The sequence below is a fragment of the Cottoperca gobio genome, chromosome 7 (genome assembly GCF_900634415.1).
Source record: "Cottoperca gobio chromosome 7, fCotGob3.1, whole genome shotgun sequence".
NCBI lineage: Eukaryota > Metazoa > Chordata > Actinopteri > Perciformes > Bovichtidae > Cottoperca > Cottoperca gobio.
The window spans coordinates 1,770,467-1,793,180 of NC_041361.1; the positions used below are offsets into that span (position 1 = coordinate 1,770,467).

At 43.4% G+C, this 22,714-nt stretch overlaps 1 protein-coding gene across 1 annotated transcript; it reads right to left on the reverse strand.

Moving 5' to 3' along the window:
• Window positions 1-3,898: 3,898 nt before the first annotated feature.
• fam120c (family with sequence similarity 120 member C) lies at window positions 3,899-21,437 on the reverse strand. The gene is given in 19 exon segments (XM_029435041.1): window positions 3,899-4,517; window positions 5,320-5,340; window positions 5,342-5,384; window positions 5,851-5,986; window positions 6,624-6,783; window positions 6,785-6,862; window positions 7,382-7,591; window positions 8,001-8,115; window positions 8,653-8,902; window positions 11,524-11,695; window positions 12,045-12,128; window positions 12,217-12,379; window positions 12,878-13,152; window positions 13,837-13,901; window positions 14,030-14,132; window positions 15,435-15,563; window positions 17,223-17,305; window positions 17,478-17,724; window positions 19,896-21,437. Coding segments are annotated over 19 exon segments (3,108 nt in total). The 5' UTR covers window positions 20,412-21,437; the 3' UTR covers window positions 3,899-4,259.
• Between the last annotated feature and the right edge of the window lie 1,277 nt (window positions 21,438-22,714).

Consider the following 22,714-nt stretch of genomic DNA (forward strand, 5'->3'; position numbering starts at 1 on the left):
TGAAAGCATATTTGTCGGGTGTCGTTCCTTCTTGTGTATTAGTGTTGATCTGAGCGCGTGCAGTGGTTCACACACAGCCTGAATTCAGTCAATGAAGAAGTTACAAATAAGCGCGAGCGAACAACAGGAGTGGTGATTTTTACCCACAATGCCTAAACCTGCCTACTCACTCACTGTCCACACAAACACTTCCTTCTTTCCCTTTCTGTCTGCGTCTCCACGAAAACCAGTGTTAAAAAACACCGTTACCTCACAGACTTATCAGATAAATCACACGTGCTGTAATGTCAATATATATATAATCATACTCATCAGAAAACTTGTTACTCAGGGGCAAACCGTCGATGTCGGGGGGGGGGACGGGGGGACGGGACTATGGGGGCTTTATATGGGGTAGAGGGGGATGCTAGGTGTACTTTGGTTCTCAGGTGTTTACAAGAAATAATTTGCTGCTTTGTGCAAGTTCAGCTTAGATTGATAATGAGTCGACCACGAAATTGTTATCAGGGATATTATGACAATCGTAACATAGTGCAGACGACAATTTTCATTTTGAAAACGGGCAATATTTACTTACGTACATAATAAACGGTGGTCTAAAGATGCCATATAAAATACAGGTAAGGAAAATCGCAATCATTACAGTTCAAATCTCTAGGTTGGCTAAGCGTATTTCAGTACTAACTGAAGCAATGGTAGAAGGATTAGATTAGAAGATGTAATAACATTAAAAATAGTAAGAAAAAACACATTTGCACAATTGAATAAAACCGTTTTGATTTTTTTTTTCTGATTTTTTTTCCAGACTCTGGCTAGATACATACAGAAACTGATTATCAACGTTAATATAACCTTTACTGTTAGTTGGGTTGATTAAGGGGCGGGGCAGCCCAAAGAGAAAAAGAGAAAAAACAGCCAATAGAAACGGTCCTAAAGGGGCTAAAAGGAGAGGCAGAGAGGGAGGTGATAAGAGTGAAAGAGAACTGAAAACCCGGACAGGGGGGGTTAACCTGTGTGTAAAATATGGGAGTGTGTTTTGTGTGTGACTGCAACTTTTAATGGGAATCAGTGGCCATGGCGTGTGTGTGTGTGCGTGTGCGTGTGCGTGTGTAAACTATGAGGAAGATTAGGGGGCAGAGAGAACAAGTGAATGAACATTTTTGGGGAGGGAGGGGGGCGAGAGAAAGTGTCATAGCAGGGGGGGCGGGGTTAGGATAACAAGCATAAAAATCACTGATCAAATATCTATCGAACTAAAACAGACAAGGACGAGAGAGGGACACTACATCATGTATTGTGTTGACTTTTTTTTTTTCATACTAGCTACTGTGTAACTCAGGGTTTAACATCTATGTATGCTGTGTGTGTGTGTGTGTGTGTGTGTGTGTGTGTATGTGTGTGTGTATAGAGATGGTTGTATTTCTTTTTAATGGCATGTATTTTGAATCCGTCCATGCAAAAACTTGAAAATGTGGGATTTCTTTTTTTTTAAGACTCAGTCGAATGTGTTACCAAAAATGATCTCTGATGAACTGACGACCACTCCACTGGGAACTGAAACTGCACAACATCACTTCAGCACAAAAGCAGAGAGAATGCTGCTGGTAACAAACGCAACTGAATACCTGTTTGTGTCATGTGTGCATTTGTGTGTGTGTGTGTGTGTGTTTTTAACTGGCGAGCTAATCGAGAGGGCATCGTATACCAGATCACGCTCTGGCTCGCCGCAGAAAAGCCATCTTCTAACAATGTACTGTTGCGATACACATATTTGTACTAATGTCAAAAGTTGAAAAGCAGTTAAGTATATGACTCCTAGTAATTCTAGACTTTCGGCCAGTGGAGCTATATTCTCTAGCCTAGTCTTGGTGTCTGTGTATTACAGTCCCGTGTTAAGCCCAACGCTGTTTACCTACTCTTAACCTATTAACACCTACAGCACTCGTATGCTTAATCCCTACCAATAACGGCTAACAGGTCCGAAACTCTGATTTCATTTGGTGTTGGTGTAAGAGACGGCGGCGCGGCCCAGCCCTGTGATAACGAGCGTAGGCCTACACTCACGGCTGGGTCAACGGTCATGGTTGAGTTCATAAAGTGAGGGGATGTCTGACGCGACTACATTAACACTTACAGATATAGTCAGGGTTTGTTCCTTCAAAACGGCGTTTCATAAGAGCTTTTTTCCATGTCAATTTTGTGGCACACGATAGAGCACAAGTCATCAACATAGTAAGAAAATAAGGTGCTTCTTTGTTGACTTGCCTTTTTTTTTAAACATAGTGAGCTCATTTCTACCTCTTAGTAAGTTTATAGAGATTACAATGTTCATGGCCAGCATCTCTCAGGCAGTGACTGTCGGTCTACTGCGTCTACATGTTGCAGTTGTGCTACCGACTATTGGTACGTTGTATTTCTGTAGTCAGATGAAACCTACTATGGGGGACACATCTCATTCTCTACAAACATAAGTGCTCTAATAAAACAATTATCTTAGAAGTCTCAGATTGTGAGCGGCACACTCGGGTCCGCCATGAGGCCTCCCTCTCTCCTGTCATGTGATCCGACCCGTAAAGCCTGCGCCGAGTTCGGCGGCGGTGCTTCAGGGCAGGGAAGTGCTTCCTGCTGGTCTAAAGTGACACACCAGAGCGCTGCGGCTGGGGCAACAGCTCATGGTGTTGGGCTATCGTCATGACAACCATTGCTCAATCACCACCAAAGGGTGGATGGGGGGGGTCTCTTTGAGGCTTTGTCACTCGCCACACCCCTTTTATATCACTGGCTGCCTCAGTCGGCTAACCTTTCTTTAAAATACACTTTGGAAATAACTTTTTTTAGAAATCTGAAAAGATTCCCAGGATTACTCGACGTGGAATATCAAGAGTCCTTTCAGCTTAATTGCAAAGTTCATGACTGAACGTGCGAGTCTGAAGGGAACTCTGCCTGGCAGCAGTTACCCAGATCCTCGTCGTTCGTTTCCATCTTTTGTCTGGCAGCATTATTCTTTTCTTTTTGGCCTTAAACTCCAGAAGGTGCTTCGGAGTTTTATCATTTCTCTATCACCGGGTAGAAGACTGTCCAGTGTGGTTTAGCATTTCTTTTTTTTTTTTTAAACAAAGTGCTTCGTTGTCAGAAACCACTCTGTTCACATTCTGACGTCTCTCAAATAGATATCTACCTTTAAACGTAGTTCTACATGTCATAATGATTACTTAGGCGCAGGGGACACCCCTCTCAGACTGTCAATTCACCTGTATAGGGGCTTTTTCAAATTTATTATATTTAAATACAACATTAAGTGCTTTTGTTGGGGTAATACAATCAAAGCTTTGGGAGAACGGGACAAGGTGGGAAGATAATATTATAATAAACTTTGTTTTGGAGGAGCGGGGTAATATCTTGCATACTTTAGGGCTTAAGGTGCATAAATTCATGGGGGCTCTAAGCACAGCTAAGCACTAGACTATGCTACATGGGTCAAAGTAAGATAGCACGCTAATACCATGGTGGTTCAGAAGTGCTCCTGTGATAGACAACCAATCAACCAATAAAAGGGTCCTCTGCTAGTAAGTATACTAACATTGTGAATACGGGGGGGGGGGGGGGGGGGGGGGGGGGAAGGGTCACTGCACAAAATAATGGTACATCACTTTGTTAAAATCTTACTCGCATATCTTTCTGAATTCATGCAAGACAAACCTCACACGAGACGGCTATGGTAACAAACCACATCAACAAACAACCACCGACCAGGTCTAGATGCTGTAACCATGGAAACCACATCCAATCTGTCACCGTAACCGCACGCTTAACATCTGTGTGCAGAGATTCAAACAATGGGACCATTAAAAACACAAACTGTACAGATACCCATACTTAAAGGGGGGGGGGGGGGGGGGGGGGGGCTTGTTTAAGTGGTGGGTCGTAATGGGGGGGGTAGGGGGGGCTGAGGCTTATTTTACTCTGAGTGCGGGAGGGAGTTATTTAGGATTTTTGAGGGGTGGGGCGCTTACAGACTCATGGAGAAAAACCTCTCTTCGTAAAACAATGTAAAACCATATGAGAAAACTAAAAAGGAAGTAACAGCTAACTGCTTCAGCGCATCACAGGGCGCAGCGGGGAGGACGAGGAGGAGCCTCGCTGCGCCTGCTGCGCCCTGTGATAATGTGCACAGCTGGCAGGCGGGGCTACAAAAAACAGGGGAAGGCAGTCAAACACAGAGAACTCTCTCAGAGCAGTGCATCCCGGAGAGGACGCCGTCACTCCTCCTTCTGTAGCGGTCCGTCTGACGGGCAGTCGTCAAGGCAACAGGGGGCCTCCACTTCCACCCCATCTGATTGGTTGTCTCTGCTGGCTAAGGCACACGGGATTGGCTGGGCCAGGGGGGCCAGCTCCAAGGGCTGGCCGATGGCGGAGGTTGCTGAGCTGCCGTTCAGCTGCTGAGTCGCAACCTCTGGCGTTGTGGCCGCCTCCTCTGAGGGCTTTGGGGGGCTGCTGGATGGGGGGGGTGGCGACGTCTGGAGGAGGACAGTTGGACAGAGTTTAACAGAACAGCAGGAGGAAAGACTGGAAGTAGGAACGTGACCAAGAGGGGATTCATAGATGTGATCACTATTCATGTAGGAAAGTGTGCAACTAGATTAAAGGGAAGGTTTGGATTGTTTGAAGTGGGTCTGTATCAGGGCGGCCGGCACACCCCAAAGCAGACAGGAGTATGGGCATGGAAGCTGAGCAATGTACTGCTGTAATTTTAGCCTCCTAAAAGTGTAAGTAAGTTTAAGTATTTAAGTATTTTTCATCCCTTTATCTTGCTGTCGGACAGCTCTTTCAGGGAACTGAAGCGGTTATCTCTGCTCTCTTCAAAGCCACCAGACTCCATTGACAAAAACAATCATTTTACCTCGCAGAACACAAAAGTTGCTGCTCTACCGCTGCCTCGATCAGTTCGTTTGTGTTATTGTGTGACTTTAGTGAATCCAAACGTACCCTTTAAAACACCAAAGTCACACAATAACAAAAACCCTCTATCCAGTCGAGGCTGCGGCGGAGCAGCAACTCCTGTGTTCTGCGAGGTACAATGACTTTTTAGCGAAAGGAGTCTGGTGACTTTAAAGAGACAATAGATAACGGCTTCAGTCACGACTCAAAAAGGGCTGTCTGGTGGAGAAGCGGGAGAAATAATACGTTTTGCTGCCTTGCCCGTTTCACAGCAGCACATTGCTTTGCTCCTGTACTCCCATAAATACATCATGCAACCACACTTCTAGAAATGTGAACTATCCCTTTGAAGAGCGTTGTGTAAGTGTACTCGTGTCATACCTGTGTTCTGTTGGTAGGTGTCCTTTTTCACCGCCCTTACTTTAGATGGAATCTCTTTACCTCTCCTGCGATAAAGAAACAAAGACTCAGCTCAGATGTGGAACACGAGTATAAAAGGGCTCAATTACACCAGCGATTCAGACAGAATTAATAGCAAAGTAAATCTGTATGATCAGTTCACTTCAATTTCAACCCTGATGATCAACAACTGAATGACAGATTCATAATAATTCAGTGCAAAAGCCTCGTGAGTTTAAAGTGACTCATAATCGAGTAATTGCAACAAATTCTGCTCTGCCACTGACCGAGAGGAAACATTTTCTTTGCCTTCGTCAGTAATTAACGACAGCCTGTTTGTCATTGAGGAAACATTTCTTGAGTGTGGACTTCTAAACCAGGGTCATAATTACAGCATAATGTGTTGACAACATTGCAAAGCTGGTGGTTTCATGCTTGTGGCTGCACAGGAAACTACACAAACAATAACTTAATTCTCAGCTGTATTGATTGAAATATCAACATCTTACTCACCCTCTCCCTGCTCCCACTGACACCACCTGCATGTTGAACCCCCCTCTCCCACGTATTGGTTTGTTCCCAGCCCACTGGCCAACGACCATACCAGCTATCTCCAGTTTCCCTCCCTGAGGGGGGATGGACTGAAGGCCTGGGGAGGGGAAAAGATTCATCTTATTGTAAAGTCTCAAATAAGAAACTATGACATACCAACTGTATACAACACGTACGATATTGTATTCTTTATAGGGTGTTTTTTTGCAGTTAGTATATAAGAAATCAGGATAAATGATCCAATACTTGTGCCGCAGTATTCATTTCTATCTGGAACCATCTGTACCAAATGTATTCCTCAATCTGAATAACTGGCCCTGCAATATTGAAATCTTCCAAACGGGCAAATTCTTCAACATTCTTCTACAGTCGGTGGTACCAAAGTGATGACAACAATATAAAGAAACTTGATTTGCCTTCCTGTGCCGAGGCAATCAAAGCTGAGTTTACAGTGACTGACAATCAAACAGACTGATTTGTTTTCTGAGTGTTCCTGGAGCCCTTTTATCGCCATCTACAATCAGTTTGAAGTATTTCTAGCTGTCAACAGCTCATCCTTTTCCTTTATGCATTGCGGAACAGCACGCTTGTTTATTTTCTTACTTCTCCAGTGTGAACACAATATGCACTGAAAGGCTGCTTAGAACTGTGTAGTATGAAAGTCAGGACAGAATGAAGCGAATGTCTACATCCGTTAAAAGATCAACGGCCAGGTAAAAAGAAAGTATCTGTACCTGGGAAGGCTCTTGGTCTGTGCTGGGCGGGGTGATGTGGATGATGCGGGTGATGATGATGAGGCATGCCCATAGGGCGAGGTGGGTAAAGGTGAGGCATGGGGTAGAAAGGGGGCACCATGGTGGGCGGGAGGAAGGCAGGAGGTGGAAGAGGAGGGGGGAGGAGGAGGAGGGCGGGACAGGTTGATGCCCTCGAGGATTGCCTGACGCATCTTCTCCACCTTGGACACCAGCTCCTCCTGCAGTGAGACAACTGCGACTGAGTCTTTGAGCGACAGAGTTATTGAACCACCACACGGCCGAACGCCGGGACGCTAAAGAGTGATCTTTAAGTTCCCGATTGAAACAGCTAGCAGAGGAATATATCAGTCTGCATATTTACAAAGCAAACTGTAAAAACATTAAGCTAGTGAGGGACTTGTTGCTGATATTGATTGGGAGTCTCATTCTCCCAGTTAAACTTTAATTCATGTCATATATGAAGCAGTACGGTGGGATACATTTAGAAAGCTACAGCTTCAATGTGTAAGATACATATTTATTCAACATATCAGATCGGACTGGGAACCGGCAGATACCCAATATTGAAAAGGACTGGGATCGGTACGTCCCACTTACTGCAGCAACTTGTCTAGAGGCCCTTAAACCAAAGCACTAAACTGCTTTATGAACTAAATGTAATTCATTTTTAACTCACTCAGACACACATCCATCGTATCCTCTGTTCATTCCTGCCCCAGGGCTACATGTGTACATACCTGCCCCTCACACATGTCCAGCAGGGCGGCCCGGTCGCGAGCGGCCCGGGACAGTTTGCTCTGAAACAGTTTGCCGTCAAAGAAACCCCAGGGGCAGCAGTGTTCCCATGGCAACGGCTGGCCGCACACATCGTTGATGAACAGCGCCGTGTCAACGCCGGCCATGAAGAGAGAAGCCAGCTGCACGCCGCGGGCATCCACCTTCTCCACCTAACAGCAAACACAGTAGTGTAACATGGTGAGAGCAGAAGAGATGCGAGCCATGAGTCTGTGCGTCGCTGCAACACCATCACTTAGTCTTATGAGCAGTGCAGTATATTTCAGTGTCACGATTTCTGGAAAGACACTTTGCTGTTGAGGTTTTCATATGCATTTTGTTTGCGAGTTGAGCACCACAAGCTTAATGCCATCTAGCTCCATCATACACGAGAGAAGGCCGATATCTCCAACACATTTCAGGTAAGAGGGAAAATGTTTATTATTCATTTCATGCGGTCTCAGCCCAAACAAACCAACCAGGGAAAAGCTCCAGGGTTTGGTGTGAAAGCACCCTGAAGATGCAAAACTATATTGTGTTGTGTAGAAAAACCCTCATCAATGGCGAGGACTGGAGTCTCACCTTGAGCTCCTGTAGCTGATCGGGTTCGTAGAGCTGGCTGGAAACAGCCTGAGCCAGAAAGGCATCTAGCTCATGTCTCTGGAGGATCCTTCCCCCAGGCCACTGCATCATATACCTGAGAGAAGGAAAGCAACGCTCACTTTACAGCAGGAACACAGAGCTACTGATGTCTACAAGTTACTGACAGGATAATCACTCTACACAAGGTAGAAACATTACACTCATATACAGGAATGAGAATTGTGCACCATGATGTGATTTTTTTTAATATTACAGTCCAAATGCTGTTATGATCAGAGCAATATTAAATATGTCAACATTACTCATAATAAGAAGGCCGAGCCTTTGGATTAAAATATCTGCAGCGAAGATACACAGTGTACTGCAAGAAAACTCATATTGTGAATTACATTCAATCCACTAATAGGTCTTTTTCACAGAAGACATTTTGACATGTCACAGGAGGAGAATCACAGGTGTAAATGGCTTCATGCAATTCAGCCGCTTATGTTTCAGGGTCCTGGTATTGTGCATGCTGACTCGGTGACATTTAATAGAATGGAGCCATCGTTAATGTTATTAGTAACACCTGTGCCATACCCAGATTACTATGACAACTCAAAATGTGTTAAGGATTGGAGCAATGTCACACCTGAGCACGCAGCACATGAGCAGCAGATGCTGTGGGACCTGTGCTGGGTTGAGGAGGGCTGGACAGTCAGAGCGTAGGCAGGCCAGGAAGGCCCTGGTTCTCCTGGAGCGGTCCTCACTGGCACGACCCAACCACAGCCTCCGCAGGTTGGGGCAGGTCCACTCCCGGAAACACAGGGCCGGGACCAGCTCCGGAGTCAGGGCCGACTTGGCTTTACCGCTGCTCCACTCTTTGACAATCACTGGAGGAACTGTAACGCAGAGGAGAGAGACGTGTGTTATGCCGAGCTTTGGAGCAGGCTGGTCTATTAAAAAAAGGCACATGAGTAGATTTGTTGGCTTGTAAACACAACATTCGAAGTTGGCCCCCCCCCCGTTCCCGGCCAAACGAGGGTTACGGTGTTCGCCAGCAGGCGAAACCTATCCCCAGAGTCACCCTTTGGAGCGAGCTGTCAGCTTCGTGTTTCACCACAATATTTGCGGGTTTTTTCGGCACTGTGTTCGCCATTTTTGTAGCTTCCTCTTGGGTGTACGTATTAATGGAGGTTGATGCTGAGGAACGTCCGGAACATCGCAAAATGAAAAAGAAACACAGGGCTGCAGGGTCTCTGCAGACACAGACACACTAGTAAGCTCATGATGACTGACAGGGATTATCTCTGTACGACTCTATACATTGTGCCTGTAACGTGGTTGATACTATTCATGTCACTAACACACTCCTCCAGAGCTGCCAACTGTGAGAGGGCAGGTGAGGAGGCAGTGTGACGCCATCACATTTAGATAAATCAGTCGGCCAGCGTGCACCATAGCAGGGCCCTGCAACTGGTACGCCTGAAAGAAAAGCAGCCACCATTAATGATATTATTAACACCGTGTTTGGCAAGTCAAAACGTCCTCCTCTGGGAAAAAGCCTCAAGCTTCAAACTTTTCTTAACCAGCCGTCTGACATGTCCGCAGATATATAACCAGTACAAGTCCACTTCTCATTAGCAAAGGGAACAAAAGAAATAAAAGATTTAGACAGAAGCGACAATCAATAAGCATGATTTGTGGTGCAGGGAATGGAAAAATGATGCACGTACCACATAAAGGCTTGTTGACAAGACGCTGTATATTAAATCACCCAGCATGCACACGCTCCAATCTTAATTTATTATGGCTGTCCCAGAATCAGGGGTGGACACTTCCGATCGATGCATCGACTCCGACGGGTTGAGGATGTCTTCTGTATTTCAATTTGCCATGTGCTTGTAGTTCATGCTTTCTCTTAAATTATAGATATTTCTGTTTTGATCCACACTCGACATTAGTGATTTATATGTTCAATACGCCTCGCCTACAAATATGATTTAAAATCATCATAAAAGCGGCTCTTTCACTTTCAGGTTTGTGGCGAGTTCATTCTGAGACGAGACTCCGTTTGACTCCAGTCATTGGCTTCTAGGGGCAGCTCTATAACTTATTGATGCAAGCTTTTGGTCAACAACCTTCTTCAAGCATCTACAGATGCAGGTACCCCAGTGAAACAGACGTGTGTAAGATCCCAGGTAGACGTTAAGCCAGTGGCTCCACAACAACCCCAAAGTAAACAAAGGTTCATCTAAAATAGGCGGCAAAAACCGATCATGAACTAGCTTGCATCTGATTAAAATCAGAACATGAAAAAACTAAATCAGACATAAGTGTTTCCCCTCGATTAGAGGTTCTTAATCTGTTGAAAACGAAGGCCCGCTTCAGATTATTACATCATTTCCACTTTCTCAAAGAAATGAGCACAAAAGAATAACATTACAAAAGGAGAACAAATAAACTGGGCTGTAAATATGCGTTATGTCACATAAATCCGCTGTAATGACCAAAATAAATATTCCAAACACGTCCTGGGTGACTTGTGTTTAAACGTCTCTGTAGCTTCGATGGTTTTAGTGCCTCATTCGACACGATGTCACCACATTCAACCCAATGGTTTCCGCTCAGCATCACTGCCTGACATTATGAATCAAACTGTAATGTATTCAGGTCATATTTCCTCACCACACTCTTTGGAGCTTTTACTGGCGTAGGGCCACACATCACTTTTGTTTTTTTTTAAAACACACAATTTATTTTGTGTCACTGCATCCGAGGGAAGGTTCGCCAGCTGACACGTGTGTCTCTCCCTGATGATGCGTTGTGTTTGCATGGTGACACTAAACGTTACTGGTCATTGAAATAATGTTTTAGTTTATGTGAATTCTTGAGCACATTTAGTTTTGTATAACCCTAACCCAAGAACCTTTTTTATTTAATACAACCTTCTTGGCAGTACCTCCGTGGCCCACTAGACGGCGCTCTGAGGCCCAATGTTAGAGAAAAGTTGCCGTTGATCAACTGTCTTAAATGCGTGAGGAAGACAACTGTGCTTCTTCGTTGGTCCAGAGGCAGCGTAGGCTTTTTTTGACAGACATTGTATTGTTCCTGGAAGTACGTCTCGTCTACTAGAGCGAATAATACGCCGTCTTTGAAAAGATAAGCACTCATGGAAACAACAGCACAACACTCACAAACACGATACTTGAACAACACGAGATTGAGGGATATTATTCCGAATTGAATTGTCAAATGTATTTCTCGATATCTATTAACGTCTTATAAAAAGAGTATAAATGGGATCAATAATTCCTCATGTAAGGGAAACACTGCGCCTATCTTGAAGTTAAGTGGCCCCCTCCACCAAAGGAAAGAAAAATGATCTTATAGATCTGTGAAAACCTTTGTCTGGATTCCAAGAAAGAAATCTAAGAATAAATGTGAGGATACATTAAGTACAGACCTTATACTCTAAAAAAACCAACAATCTGTCCTCCCTATACTCAGTCCCAGGGCCTACCTTCCAGGGGAGTCCTTTTGCGGAGAGCGAGCCTCTCCAGGCGGCGGTGTGTTTCAGCCAGACTGAAGAGGACGCCGTAGGCATACTGTCTGGCAGCACGGAACAGCAGAGAGGCAGGAGGCAGCTCAGAGTTACACTCATCCTCTATACACACTGGCATCTTCATCTCTCCCTGAGGGGTGCGGTGGGTAGAGAGAGAAGTAAGGATAGAGATTACAGCAAGGCGCTGATATATTATTGTTGGAAACACCTGGAAGCTGCTAGACATCGTCCTGGATGGTTTTTTAATATCCGTTCACATCATATTTTTTTCAGGACAGATTGTAAAGCGCCCTGAGACAAATTTGTAATTTGTGATATTGGGCTATGTAAATAAAATTTCATCTGATTTGACGAGGTTGAATAAAACCTGTTATAATAAATAGACATTGGGACCTTGCAAAGACAGAATACACGCTTGCAGAGACAAATGCAAACACAAATAAAACATGTATGACCTCGAAGGGAAGAAAACCGGTTACCTTGGTCAATATGTGGTAAATCTGGGGGTACATCAGTCCTCTTCGGTGTCTGTGCTCGGCTACACGAAGAACCTCAGCACTCACCTGAAAGAGAAAACGGGAACCATGGTGACAAACTGCAACTTTGTTATCTGGTTGAAATCAGTGTTGTTAATCTCTGATGGACACACACCTGAGGCAGAGGGGGTGTGGTTATGTCCATGTGACTCCGCGTCGCCATAGACAACAGTGACGGAATGTGTGACACGCTCCCGTTGCCCTGGGAAACGTCTCCAGTGGCAGAGCCCCCCCTTCCAGCAGGATCCTCCCACCGAGAGGGCTTCTCCGTCAAATGGCTGCGAGAAAGGGTTTATGGGAGTGTTTGGTCATCCTGGCCTGGCATTCAACACATCTAAAAGTGTAACTATAAATGCAATTGCAAAATATAAAGTTTACAGAATTCCTTTATACCCACAGCGATTAAAAGATGTTTATGTTACCAGCAGTTCATATTAACCCTGCTGCTCCATCCTCCTCCTCCTGCGTAGCTCTAAATTGTACCCGGGCTACTTCACAACGTAAACTTGTTGACAAAAAGTCAGACAGTCAACAAGTGTATGTGATATAGAGCTGCAATGGATGCACTGCATTCTGGGAAGGGCTCATCTGAAATGAAACTGGCTTTGGGGATATATCACCCCGCTTCTCACAGGTCCACTAATTTCCTAATCTATAGAACATCTCAAGTAAGAAGAACCTCTGTTACAACATTATCATAGTGCTCTTAATAAGGCAACACAAGAGCCGACACTAACGATTCTTTTCTTTATCGATTCACCGTCTCGGTGTCTTACTTTGCGTTGCTGTCGTTGTGTTCATCTCCGTCTGATGACGATGAAGGAGACGGAGAGGGAACGGACTGAGGGGCGGTGTGATGATTGGGTACTCGGTTTCCCCCCTGAGTGGAATCATATGGAGCCGACCAATCAGTGAAGCCCATCTTGCCCGTCAGCGAATCGTTGCAGTCTTGGGGCGGTGGCGGCGGGTTCTGGAACAGAGGGTTGGAGCCAGGTCCGTATGGAGCATTTTGATAGGGTGGCTTTAACCCTGGAACCTGCGGAGGAGGGAACTGTGGAGGGAGAGGAGAGAAATTAATATGCATTGAAAAAAAGGAAGAAGAGCAGGGGGGGGGGGGACGTGAACTAATACTAGGGCTGTACTGAACGTTTGTTTTTTAATACAGTTTTTTAATACAGGTTTCAGAATGAAGCTTCGAGTCTGTCGTCATATTTTATGACGTTACCCTAAAAACAGAAATCCTATAAAAAGGAATAAAGTGATTCATAAGATTTTAAGTCTTTTTTCTTAACTTAACTTTCTTCAAAAGGTTATCAATACGATATCCAGAGCATTAATATAGCAGCAACTAAGTGGCTCTCCCTTTGTGCGTGTTGTAATCAGAGTTTCTGTGCTTTATTTGGTCACCATGTCACTGAACGTGAGCACAGATTATGAACCATTCTTTGGCCCTATAGTCCCCAGAGTAAATATTGGACTCTTTCTTTACAGGTCACGTATCTTCAGAACATTCTGACACTAAAATGGCAACACAGTCTAATTTTATTTCCGATCGAACCAGAAGCACCTAATGGAAGCCGGTGGGAGGATGACTGCACCCTCCTCCTCACACAAAGAGGTTTCAAAGAACAAAAAACGTAATCAATTCTGCTACACGTACAGTCATGCAGTTGGCAGAGAACAAATGACACACACATCAAAGAGGAACATAGGAATACCGAAATAAGCAATCTACCTGAATCTTTCCAGGCTGCATCGGTCCCATGTGGCCGGGCGGTCCCCCAAATCCAAACCCAGGTACTGAGCAGAAAACATCAGGGATGTAAATTAACATTTTCTTGTCATAAATACACATTTAGAAAATGATTGCGTAATGGTTCATTATTATTAACTGTTAATGCTGTTATCTAAACGTCTCTACTACTCACAGATGAAAGAGGCGGGCCCCATGTTGGGCGAGCGAGGTTTGGAGGCAGCTGAGAAATAATCCACAGCTTTCTTGAATCGTTCCACCTTGTCCTCCATACGAGACTGGAAAGAGAGGAAACAAAGCATTATGTTGACGGCATATCGTGCTAAAATTATGAATGTGAAAGTCAACAAATCCCATGCAAACATAATCCCTAAATTAACAATGTGTTAGTCGCTCAGCGCTCAGCACAAACATACTGTTTACAAAAATTAAAAAACGGGTCAAATACATACTTACCCTTTTTTTTTTTTTAAATAAAGAATTTCTATTTACTATTAATTAAACATTACTTAAAATCAGGAGTAAATGATGCATTTGTTGGGGACTATTTTCAGCGTCGGATTAATCTACATGTGGTGCTCTAGTGAGTATTTGGGGCAGCAGGACAATGTGGGATAGACTCAAAATAAACCACAGTGTGTGTGCGTGTGTGTGTGTGTGTGTGTGTGTGTGTGTGTGTGTGTGTCACAGTGTGTCTCATTCCTGTGTTTTTAAATAGTTTCTGATCAACAATGGAGCCCTATGGCACAGAGGAAGAAGATACATCAGAATTTGGCGATACAGAACACTTGTTAGTAGTAGAGTATCACCAGACTACTTCCTGAAGCTCCAAGTGTAAGAAATCTGTCTTCTGCAACAAATAATGGAATATAAGGACGTACTGCTTTAACTCAGCGCTTCAGTTGTTTACAGGACTCGGTGAACAACGCAGTGCGCCTCAAATATTTCAAAGTGTAGGCATACTTCACTCAATAAAAAAATGTTATAAAAGAATACTCGAGGCAACATCTCAGGGAGGTTCGAGTCCGTATACATAATGCTTTTTACTCTAAATATATGACAGAAAAAATGCGTCAAATTTGAGACGCTGGAAGCTGCATTTGTGACTCACAACTATCAAAACTGCTGATCAACTAATAGATTAATTAACTAATTGTTTCACAAAGTTACATTTTAGCAATTACAGTTACTGCAATTTTAGCTCAGCCATAAATATAGCTCTGATATAGATAAATATGTGGATTTGATCAAATGTTATTAAACTCGAACCCTATTTACTCAATCACAAAGATACTTAACATGACTCTAGACCAAATGTACACTTTTATCTATTTGTTTATTAGACATACACGTCAAACTGCACCTTGCAGAAGCTTATTCTGATGAACTGAAACTGCACAATCCTGTTACGCACATTTATATAAACTCTGGTGCAGTTCTATGTTTTAACACTGATGTGTGAGGAAGCGCAGACGCTGACTCAGGGTCAACATTCATGACTTATTTAACCACCAGTTACAGTCTGGAATGTACAGTCAGAGATGGATTATGTAAATCCATTTAAATTAAACGCGACCCACCTGTGACTGTTTGAAGACATCTCTGGCGATGGCGTCGAGGTTTCCCAGGTCTTTGATGGAGGAGACGTACTCCGAGACGGCCTTAATCACCACTTCACAGGGCGGCAGCACCAACTGGTGGGCTCGCACCTGAGACGGCAACAGTACAAAGGTTTTAATCCACATACAGCTGGTTGGGTGGGGAGTAACTGTAAGAGGGCTGCATTGAAGATATGTAAACCAGGGTCTGGCTGAATGCTCGACCCTGATTGCAGGGTGTCCTTTAGTTCCTGATAAGGACACCTACTAAGTAGTACACTGCCCCTCTGGACTAACGGAGACTTTAAATCACGCAAGCCATCATCTCACATCCCATTCGCTATACAACTCGCTACTTCAGCCGAGAGTCTGCACATGGCGCATCATTTGATTTGATATTGATTTAGGGACAATGACATGGCTCAATAGCTAGTCTTGTTGTTTCATATTTACCGTTTGTCAACCGTACACAATGTTATTGGACTTTAAATCTTGCTAGCATAACGTTAACTTAAGTCCTGTCTATGGTTCATCCTATTTACTGGAGTGGTGAACAATGTTTCCATTGCATAAGAACCTTAAGGGATGGTGATTACTGTGCCAGGTATTAGTTAACCCCTCAGGTGTTACCTGGGTTCTGGCTTGTGAAAAACTTTAAATTGTAATTGCAAAACACATGAAAATATAAATGAATGAGTAGTTTTTTTTCTTTCTCTAAATCATAAACTATTTATATAGCCCCTTTCAAACACAGTTACAAAGTGCTTAAAATAAAACACAAGGAGAATGAAATGAAGCCAAACACACGTCCTTTGAGGTGTTGATTCATGATAATGGACACTTTGTGAGGCATTATCTCTTATTCAACTCTATTATCATTTTATTTAATAAAAGTAGAGCTGCTGCCCCCGCGACCCGATCCCGGATAAGCGGTAGACGATGGATGGATGAAGTAAAGAACAATGTATGACTACTTCTTGATGGCTGATCAATTAATCAGGACTGAACGTTATCAGGTTTTTAAAAAGGCTGAACCAATGGTTACAGGTTGATGGTCTTTTATAGATGTTTGGCCTTTTTCTAGCAACAAAGATGAACAGTGCGGACGCCGTGTGTGCTATATTTGGACATGTAACCAAAGATGTTTTAATTCCAACATTAAAATTAGACTTTAAACAGAATCCTTAAAATGTTTTTAGAATATCGTTCAGTTCCCAATAGTGAGAGTTTTAGTTTCCAAATATTCTTTTACATACAACACCACATCCAAGTCTGTTAGAACACCATTATTACACCATGACCACAAAACAAGATACGTCATTTGAAAATAAAAGTTTATACATTTCACAGGTTTCATGTTTGCTGTTGCCGTGTAGGGAAATAATAAGAGAAATAAGATGAAGACAAAGACATCACTATGTTGTTTTATTCTGGTGACTGTCTGCATTAAGTTAAAGAATTTCTATCAATGTAATCATTTAAAAATCAACACTTCCTGCACGTGTTTCACAATAAAAGCCTGCGATTGATGGGAAAGCAGTATGCCCCTTAACCACTGAAAGGATCTTTTTATGAAAGACCAACACAGTAACTGGGAGAAGATCAGACATCAGGGAAGCCTTTCGCTGATATAATATTCTGTTTACAATTTAAGTAAATCAGGGCTCACGTCACTATTTGACTAATTACTCTTACGTGATTATTAAAGCTAATATTCTCTAAAAGTAAGCTGTGGATTACAAAGGACTTTGGACTTAAATAGTACGGTACCTTGAGAGAAGCGAGTGGGTGTTCTGGTCCCAGCAGACTCCAGTGGAAGGCAGCCAGGTCCTCATCAGGCAGAATATGATTTCCTGCGAGACACAAACTCTTTCAAATGTTTGCTGCTTCAATGGGCAAGGACGACATACGAGGGGTGCCAAAAACACAACTCACAAGTGTGCTTCAGTGAGAGAAATGCGAGACACATGATTGATAGTGTGCATTTGTGTGTGCACGCTGAGGTATGCGAGTGTTGCTCCTTACCCAGCAGAGCAGCGAAGCAGGGCAGGTGCTGTGTCTTCAGCCCGAGCTGCCTGGCGGCCTCAGGCAGCAGGTACTGGTGTGTGGTCAGGTTCTTGCCGTTCCAGCTCAGTTTGAGCGCATGCGACGAGAAGTAGGCGGGTACGTTGCAGAGGGCAAACTCAGAATCCTGAGCAATCAGGCCAGAAAATCCAAAGTCCCTATAGAGAGACAGCACTTCCTGGTGGTGGTCCTCCAAAGTCTGCACAACCTGTGGATGCAGAGTCGACAAACTCAAGACTACTGTCAAAAAACACACACACACAAAAAATAACTCTGAATGAAGTTTGAAACAGTTACTTTTTATATTCTGATTTAAGTTTAGTATTGCGTTTAGTTTTATATTTTATATATTTAATTTCAGTTAGTTTTTGTTATGGAAAGATATAAAGAACTCTTTCACTTCAGTATGGTTGTGAAAGAGTACTTTATGTACCCGAGCTGAATAACTTGGTTTAATGGCATTTGATCGACCACAATATTTAAATCACTGTTCATGTTATTTAATTCTACAAGACTGCATGTGAAAAACTACACAAGTAGAATCGTTATCGCAATATTCAACAACGTTATCACATACTCTCCTCATATCGTGCAGCCCTACCTATAGTAGTTTCTGTATCATTGAACAAAGACCGTGAAACAGCATCTCTATCAGAATCAAGATTTGCAAATGGCATCTGTGAAACTGATCAGCTACAATGCTAGCAGTCACCGCAATATACTCAATTTAAGATGAGGATAGAGGTCACAGGCGGCCAGTGGTGCTGCCACTTTGTATACTAACAAAATACTACAGCTCCACAGCCCTTGAAAAAAATACATCTGTGGAAAATGTGTGCTGCACCAATCAGTTCTGAATCACTCGTGTTGATGCAGATACATGGACCTAGGGCAACGTAATTGTTCAGAACACACTCATGCAGAACCCAATTGGTGGGTGAGGTTCATGGTTATGCCAGAGAGAGCAAGCAGGAGAGCTTCACGATTATGCCAGGCTTGTTATGTTAATCTAGTTAAACAACGTCAGTGTTAATCAGTGTGAAAACCAAATAATTAAACTCAGTTACTTCATTAAAAATCAGTTTAATGAGCTGGTAATCAAATCTGTCTTCAAATGAATGCAATATGGGGCAGTGATGATGGAAAGGCTGATTATGAGGAAACTGTTTCACGACTTGTTCAAATTGCCTAATATTTCTTGTGTCACTCACCAATAATAAAAACTAATAACCAGAATAATATATGATCAATAATTAGAAATAGACAGACTAGATGTGCATGCAGCACATGTAAAGCTGAGGACACCAAAGCAGCATGGAGAGGAACAGTAATGACTTTAGCAAAGGTGTAATTCAAGCAGAGGAAAAATATTGAAGATGCAGAAATAGGACCGTTTCTCAGAATGCAGGTCGGAAAAACAAGGAAGTACACATGGGAACGGTGAGTAATGATGCTGTACACACACAAGGACCATCAGAATGTGTTTTACTGTAATGTGGGTGGGATTATTCCGTTCTCTATCCTCTCGTGATAACACTATGACATTGTGTTTCTGAAATACTAGCATGCAAGCAGATGAGAAGGTAAATTACAAGCAAAGAATAGACTGCTAGGTAAAGTTGACAGAAGGGAACCAGCTGTTTTGATGCATTTATGGCAGGCCTTGACCATATCGTTACATTTACTTTAACGCATTATTAAGTTAATCTTTTAAGGTCGATATAGTACACTCACCTACTATATTTTATATCAAAGTGCTCTTGTGCTAATATGCCAGATGCACAAAACATTTAATTTTTTTTAACATTCTCAATTACCAGCTAACTAAAATGCACAAAATAAATCATTACAAATGTACCACTGTCAGGCAACGGGGGCCTATTAATAGTCTATCCACTCAGCAGTTGTTCAACAATGTATGAAAGGTTCATTGAGTTCACGTTATGTAATATATAGGCTGGACTAGGTCATGTTGCACAATACATGTTGCTCTAATGCACAGACTGGTTTATCCAGTAGATGCTGCTTCATATATGCACCGGATACATTTATACTCTCAGTAGACCAACACAAATGTGTCCATGAGAGCAAGGCAGGTAAAGGCATCACATATATATCTATAATCTGCAAATACAAAACAGCCCGTTTAACAGATTAGGTGTGTATTTATGTGTAATATTAAACCATTCCAGACTGACTCGTTTCAATGGTTAGGGTTTGTAGTTGCACTTGCTCCCCAACTGGAAGGAGTTAAAACGGCGCTGGATGATGTAAGCTGCTAAATGGGCGTGTAGCAAGAAAGGACAAGTGTTAAATTAACAGCACAGCATATGACAATAAAAAAAAAACTTAACACAGCCTTGATCAAACATTGCTCACCCGCACTCGGAAGCGAAACATGGCAAGGCGGACACAGTGGCTGAGGCAGGCCGGGGGCAGGAACCATGCCCGGGGAGGCGGGGTGGCCTTGCTGCCGACGTGGTTGACTATCAGCTGCGCCGTCTGTCGCTGGCCCTGAGCTCGCCGCGCCCACTCGGGCCAGCGCTCCTTCCCCAGTGTGCCATTGAAAACCACGACCAGCTCCAGGCCACCCTGGTACAGGCAGGCCTGTGACAGGGCAGCCAGGTAGCCCAGCATGGCGTTCCACTCACCCCCGCACACCCAGTCCGTCTGGTAGCCGCCGTAGAGGCGCTGCAGGCCGGAGTCAGCGTCGATTAGGATCCTGGCAGGCGGGGGCGGGGGAGGCATGGGCCCAGGGTGATGTGGGTGGTGGTGTGGGTGATGGTGGTGAGGGGGCTGGCGGGCCGCGGTACGGGCAAGCTTCAGGAGGTCCACCGGGACAGCGGCCCCGGGACACCGCTTCTCTAAATACTCTTGAAAACCCTGCACTCCCATGACGGTGTTGTTTAGCCGGTGTGTCTGGCCGGGAGCGGGCTCTGAATACGTTCTGTACGCCGTGTTTGTAATGTGATGTGGGGCGAGACCGTAGCTAGCTGTGCACTTTAGGCAAGCTAACTGGTCTCCGGTGTAGTGACTAACTGTAGTTTAGTTAACCCTGCAAAACAACTTATCTGTCACCCAGACTAGTGAAACGAGTCACCATGCACTGATGTACACGTGTGTCCGCTATCGTTACTTATGCCAAGATATCGAAATGCCAATTTCTCAGTTTTGGTCGTGGGTGCTCAGTTTAGTGTCCATCCCTGTGGATTTTTGGTGAGATGCCAGCAAGGCCAGTGTAGCTACCTACCACCAGAAAAAGTTGATCACATTTCCTGCTCCCATAATTTGGCTTTAACATAACCAGCTTCAAAAATGTAGTTGGCAGCAAATAACGGAAATGCAGCAAGGTGGTTGATGGTATTGAAAAATGCCAATAAAATAATTATCCTGCTAGTTTGTGCACATGAAACAGATGCAATACTGCGCATTAGTTAGCAACCTACAGGCTGGATGGCCAGTTCGCGGACATGATGTTAAACCGAGCAGCTTGCAAATTCGTTATTTTATATCTGACAGCTAAAATATTAGACATTTATTCTGCACTACCTAGTGCAAATAGCAGCACACTTGTACCGTCAGCTTGTTGGCTCGCAGGTGTCAGAATATCAATTAAAACAAACTAACAAGCGGTGTGCCTGGCTGGCTGGCTAGCTGTACTAACATTTGCTAACTGTGAAGCTAGCCGTTAGCTGCTGGCAGGGTCCCCGGCGTGATTTGACGCGTCAACTCCCGAAGACAAGTCCGGGGCCGACACGACGCGGAATGAGATGGATGTTTGACGAAATAAAAGAAAAGTAACTAAAATAAAATAAAAATAAAAGCCCGATGGTGCCTCCCTCGCTTTCTTCCACACTCACGGCTTCATGTTGCAGAGGGGAACATTACTTCCAAGCGACATCAGCCATCTTGCGACTTCCTCGCGGCCCAGTGGAGTGGGAGGGAAGGCGGAGGGAGTGGAGGGAGGAGGCGCGGCCGCTTGGGGCAGGCTGGGAAATGTAGTCAAATTGTGTATCACGTCCGACTAGGACAGATGTGGTGGCAAACAGACGACACTACAACTACCAGCATGAGTATACCGACGGTTTAGACGAAGATAAAAAAGCTGGAGAGGAGAATTTCTCCAAGTGGCCCACAAGTGATTCAAGTACAAACGTCGTTACTTGTCAGTTAACCGCCCAGTTCTGATAATATCTCCTCTTTCATATCAACACGTAAATATGCATAATAACGTCAACGCGAGCTAACTGCTGTTATCGTAGACCAACACTAATGCTAATGATGTACTTAACACAAACGTCAGCACTGAAAGTATAAGTAAAGAAAAGCAGTTCATATCAAATGAAGCACGAGCCAGCCGTTAGTAAACGTTAGTACATGAGAAATAGCTGAGCGGTGTAACAGGTAAAATGTCCCCTTCGTGTTGCATCTTGTGTGTCTGTCGCCTCCCGGTGGTTCAGCTCGGTCATCTCCGAAGATCTTTTCTTTATTTAGTTCAAGAACAATATACAAAACAAGACAAGGAATTAATATACAAAGATACAGGATAGTATTCAATCAACAACAGTGGAAATGATGCCACAACACATTCGGACACAAACAATAAACAAAAGAGGAACCATTATTCTGGAAATCAAGAGGGAAACAATATAAAATAAAATAAAACAATCAACTAAAAATAGAAACAATCAGGTAAACTATTTATTTTTAACCATTGTATTTATTTTTACCATGTATTTTAGTTGGAAAAATGCCTTTCCACGTACAAATATGAATGTGATATTTACCCAAAATAATCACAAATCACAATCACGAGGGACATTTAGGTTTAACAGTATCTGAAATGTTTGCATCCAAATAAATTATATCATTGTAAGTAAATGACTGAATGTTATCAGACCATTTTAATGGAAACCAATTATGAATATCAGAACAAAACACAATTACGGAAGCACTGAGAAGCAAGTTACTTTTTTTTCATCTGTGTTGTGATGCTCATTTTATATATTGTTTGTTAGTAGGTTTTGTAACAACTGTCTTTCTTTTGGCTAGAAATGTATTTTAATGTATAACAATATATGTATTGAGTGTATGTGTTTAGATGGAGAATTTAAAACTGACTTGGAAGAAAGTCCTATTTGGGACATGGGGTAATATTACAACAACACCGGTTTCACAGTTAAAAATTAAAATTGTAC